Here is a 4,686-nt window from a genome sequence, read left to right as displayed (position 1 = left end):
GATTTTATGTAGAGATTTTTCTCCAGAATAAATAAATCAGGTTTAAAATGATCATTTGTCTTGAAAAAGAGAGCCCAGGGTCTCATTAACATTCTTCTGTGAGAACACCACAAGCTCACATATGAAATTGATAAGGAAATAGTCCCTGCTATATTTGCAACCATTACTACCCTCAGATACAGTGAACCTTCACAAGTTAAGAAATCTGAAATGCTTAATCAGGCTATGCATGTTTGGCAGAGTTTGCACTATGAAGTCAATGGGGCATGTGCCCCACACTCATTCTAGATGCTTTTTAAAGTCTTGTTCTTAGGCTTTTAAAACCAGATTCAGGCACTTAACTTTAGGATTCTTATTCTGAAAATTTGGCCTGTGAATATGAAAAATTCACAATACATTTGCTAACTACTGAAAATATCCATAACTTTTCATTGTTGATACTGAGGCAATTTTGTATGTAAGTGACAAATTTTATGCCACTAAAGTTTTTAATAGAAATACAGTTTTAGCCACTGATGGAGCAAACATTTATGCCCATGTCTAATTTGAAGCACAGGAGTAGTCCCATTGAAGTGAACGGGTTTAGTTGTGAGAGTAATAGGGTGACCAGATGTCCTGATTTTATAGGGACAGTCCTGATATTTGGGACTTTGTCTCATGTAGGCACTTATTACCCTCCACCCCATGTCCTGATTTTTCACAGTTGCTGTCTGGTCACCCTAGTCAGTTGGCAGCCACAGTATTATAGTGCTGCACTAGTGAAATAGATATGTACTGCACAGGGTAATGGTACAGAGAAGAATGAGCTTAGGTTCAAGGTGACACCGAGGGAAAAGCAGCTGGGCCCATGGAAGCTGCCTGGATTCGCTAGCAAAGCTCTCGGGGTGGGTTCAATATAAAAACACGTCTTCCCCCTCCCCCCAGTCCCCATCCACTACAAGAGAAGCTGTAGAGAGGGAAGGGGTGAGCTGAGTAATGGTTGGTTATTTGATTAAGATTGGGGTCCAAACTCCCTGCTTTTCAGGGAAAACTTGGCTGTCTTAATTCTAACTGGGACTTGGGGTACTCTTTGACCATAACTTTCACTTACAGCACCTTTTATCCAAGAATCACACTGAATTTAGTCTCATAATACCACTGGAGTTAAGGGTTATTGTCCCAGTTTTGCAGATGATGAAACGGAGGCACAGAAGTTAAATGGCTTTGTTCATGCAGCATAACCCGGATCTCCAGTCTCCCAGTCCTATGTATTCACAACAATTAAGCCATAAAGGTTACAAAATACACAAGGAGCTGGGTTTTTATATTTTCATTTTTAACTCTAAGGAAGAAAATTAAATATACAAAACATAGCTTCTGGTTAGCTTTTTGTTAGTGGCATGTTTAAAACAAACCAAGCCAAACTGGTTTAGGTAGTAAAAGACACAGTTGGATCAATCGAGTTAGGTAATAGAAAGGATGGTGTTTGGAAAGCCACCTCTGGCACATAGGCACAGCATGGGGCAAAGAAAGTGAACTATATAAAGTCATTTGTGCTCTTGTATAAACAGATCCAAACTTTTAATTTTCCACTCTGGTTTTCTTTCTACTCTACAAAGGAAAAAAACTTTGGCGATATTTTCAAGATTCATTTACCCGCCTCTTATTTTTAAATATAAGCAACTGACAAGCCAGAACCAGGAAAAGAGGAGCTAGAAAACTAATTTACACAATCACACAGGATGGACATTTGTAGCTAACCATACAAAAGGAAATGCCAGGAAACCAATTCGCCTCTATCTTTGGAGTGTGTATGTGAAAGATTAGTAAAACATAGAATGAAAAGAGAGGGAAACAGCAGAACGTAAAGGGAAGCAGGAACAAAAGAAATGTTGATTCACAGTAAGCCAACTGCCCGCTTTTTAACCAAAGCACAAACACTATGTTCAAACAAGATTAAGGTTTATAATATCCCTTAAGAGATTTTATCTTTAAAGCTGCTATTGTGTGTTAGCAGCAAAGAATCCTGTGGCACCTTATAGATTAACAGACGTTTTGGAGCATGAGCTTTCGTGAGTGAATACCCACTGCGTCAGATGCATGTTGTGTGTTAATGTACCAGGAAATCGTGTCTACAGATAAAGTAGTTCTTCCAAACTTTCACCACAAAGCAGAAAAAAGTTATGCGGCAATTTTTTTGTGAGTTGCCCCGCCCCCAAAAAAGTGGGGGGCTCTTTCCCCAAGACCAGTTGGGATGGCATGTGATCCTTATGTGCAACTTCCAGATCAATCACTTTATCACAGAAACAGAGGACTGTACCAGCACTCCACATCTGAATACTCCTGCTGAACTGCAGTTCTCATTATATACATCTATGGGTGCAAAGAGCTCCATTTAAATCCATAATTTCTACAGTTTAACGTTTTTCTGTGGAAAATGCTTACTCCCGATAGCATGTCCTCGTACTGAGTACTAACTACCTGCAGACCGGATTTGAGAATAAGCATGTCCTGAGTATTACTCTCTCAAGCCACATAGGGCGAATAATACAGTTCCCACAGAAGAGAAACTTCACTAAGAAAATGACTGCCCCTGGATATCCAAGTTAAATCTTATTTCCCTCTCTACAGTAGAAATGTCCTTACTGTATAGCATAAACTACAAAAGCATAACTACTTTAGAATGCAACTTCAATGGTAGAATGGAGGAAGCAAATTAAACAGACATTCCAAGTGATAAGCAAATTCCTTTTTGTTTCCTTCAAATGAAAAGGCTTTTATTAGAAATCCCCCCTGAGCGGTCTCGCCAAGGATAAGGCGACTGGAGGTTTTCTGTTCAAGGTGGAGCAGAATCCGAGTCAGTACTTAAAACAGGAGGCTGTATAGAATCTCTTGGAGAGGTTTCAGTGTAATTCAGACAGCACCTATTAAGAGATTTTTATCATAGGAAAAATACTGGTGATAGTCTCAAGTCTGTCAGTTCAGTGACAAGTACTGTATGCAGAGCAAACCCCCCGCTTGCTTAGAGTGCGAGTTAAAACCAAGTGCGGTGTAAATGTTACATAGTCTTTTTTTGTGAAGTTGTTTACATGTCGCTCTCCGGATTTGTGTTTTTCCCCGTGCCGGGCCGGACGTGCTCTCAGAGACCTTTCCCGTACACCGACTTGTAACGTAGATATTCCTCCAGACACTGGATTGCGTTTTCATCTACATTTGGGTCAAACTTGTTGGCTAGCAGATGATGGCTTTGGAGCATCCAGTGAAGATCACCTGCCCCATACACACAGACTGCCCGTTGGTGGGCACCCGTACATGGTGGGTAGGGTGCCCCTTTGCTGACATCGCCCTCCAGGTAGGACCACTTCACCAATCTAGCAACAGCATTGACATCAGAGACCTCATACTTATTGTTATAAGGCACCGATCCTGGCATGCCTGGCAGCCGGTGGAGGGTAGCCCAGATATGTTCATCTGGGCTGTAAGTATCTTTTGACCACTCCAGCAGCTGTTGCGCCGTCGGGTTTTCAAAGAGGGCTTGAACAAAGTCCCTTGTGACCGCAATATAGGCGCTGCCCGTGAACATGGGTGAGCCATGGGGCGGGAGGCTCTTCTCCGTGGTGGTCCGGATCACCGAGTTCTCCACGTGGTGGTGGTACTTCCAGCGAGCCGCCTTGATCGACGAGGGTTTCTCAGATTCCATATTGTTTCTCCCATTTAGAAACTTCAGGGTTCGGACAATCTCGGCGTTGGTTTTGATGGGGAAATCGGTGCCGCAAGTGTTTAAGAGATACCGCCAGGGCACGTTGCTCTTGAGTAGCTCCTCCATGCAGTTCAGGTCCGCTTGGACCCGGGACCAGGACGCGTACACTACTCTCTCCAGTTTCGTGGCCACAAAGACATTTTCGAAGCACGAGGCGATCCTTCGGACCGCCTCCTTGAATTCGTCCGGGGATTTCAGATCTACGTGGACACAGTATATATTCTGGGGCGTGTAGATGGACCTTAACAATCTTTCGAACATCTCAATCTTCTCATGCACTACCATGGAATACGCAATAGGAAAATCTTCCTCCTCTTTGCTCAGAGGGAACTCAACAAACCTCCTGTGCGTTTTAAAGTGAGTGCAGTCCTTGGTCAAGTTCACGTAATCTTTCGGGGCTAAACGCTCCGATTTGGTTTTCTTCTTTAGCCTGCTCAAAAGAGCTTCCTCTACTGCTTCCACATCCCCTCTGATGATCCGAGAGCAGTTGATCTGGCCCCTGGGAGACAATTTCAGAGACTGGTAGAGATGATCCTTGCAACCGTCGCTCTTCAGATGCACCGTCTCCTTCCCAAGGTCACTGAAGTTGCATTCCCAGGAGGAATATTTCAGCACCACCGTGGCAAACAGCATCAGAAATCCCATGAACAACAGGCGCTGAATCTGACACAGACACTTTCTCTCCCGAAACATCTTGGGGGGGCGGGGGAAACTCTTCGCAACTGGCTCGAAAAGTTTCTTCCCAGTGATAAATCCACTCCCTAAATCAAGTTCCTCTTAATCAGCAGGATTTTGAGATACAAAAATCTGCCTCCGGGCTGGTAATCGGACAATTCGATCTGCGTGAGTGAATTAATCCTGCGTAGCAGGTGCATTAAGAGCAGCGGTTCCACACCTTTGTCTTCCTTTCGTGCAATTACCTGATCTCTGTTCAACCAGGGCGGGGC

General features: G+C 43.6%; 1 protein-coding gene across 1 annotated transcript; it reads right to left on the bottom strand.

Moving 5' to 3' along the window:
- Positions 1–3,002: 3,002 nt before the first annotated feature.
- On the bottom strand, positions 3,003–4,432 carry GCNT3 (glucosaminyl (N-acetyl) transferase 3, mucin type). Its single transcript, XM_030578307.1, has one exon. It carries the CDS (start codon positions 4,430–4,432, stop codon positions 3,119–3,121), a length of 1,314 nt encoding a protein of 437 aa, XP_030434167.1. The 3' UTR covers positions 3,003–3,118.
- Between the last annotated feature and the right edge of the window lie 254 nt (positions 4,433–4,686).

The sequence above is a fragment of the Gopherus evgoodei genome, chromosome 10 (genome assembly GCF_007399415.2).
Source record: "Gopherus evgoodei ecotype Sinaloan lineage chromosome 10, rGopEvg1_v1.p, whole genome shotgun sequence".
Lineage (NCBI taxonomy): Eukaryota > Metazoa > Chordata > Testudines > Testudinidae > Gopherus > Gopherus evgoodei.
The sequence above is the reverse complement of the archived record's forward strand: the minus strand, read 5'-3'. Positions and strand labels throughout refer to the sequence as shown.

Coding starts and splice junctions, on each gene's coding strand:
- GCNT3 (XM_030578307.1), bottom strand. CDS start 4,432: ATGTTTCGGGAGAGAAAGTGTCTGTGTCAGATTCAGCGCCTGTTGTTC.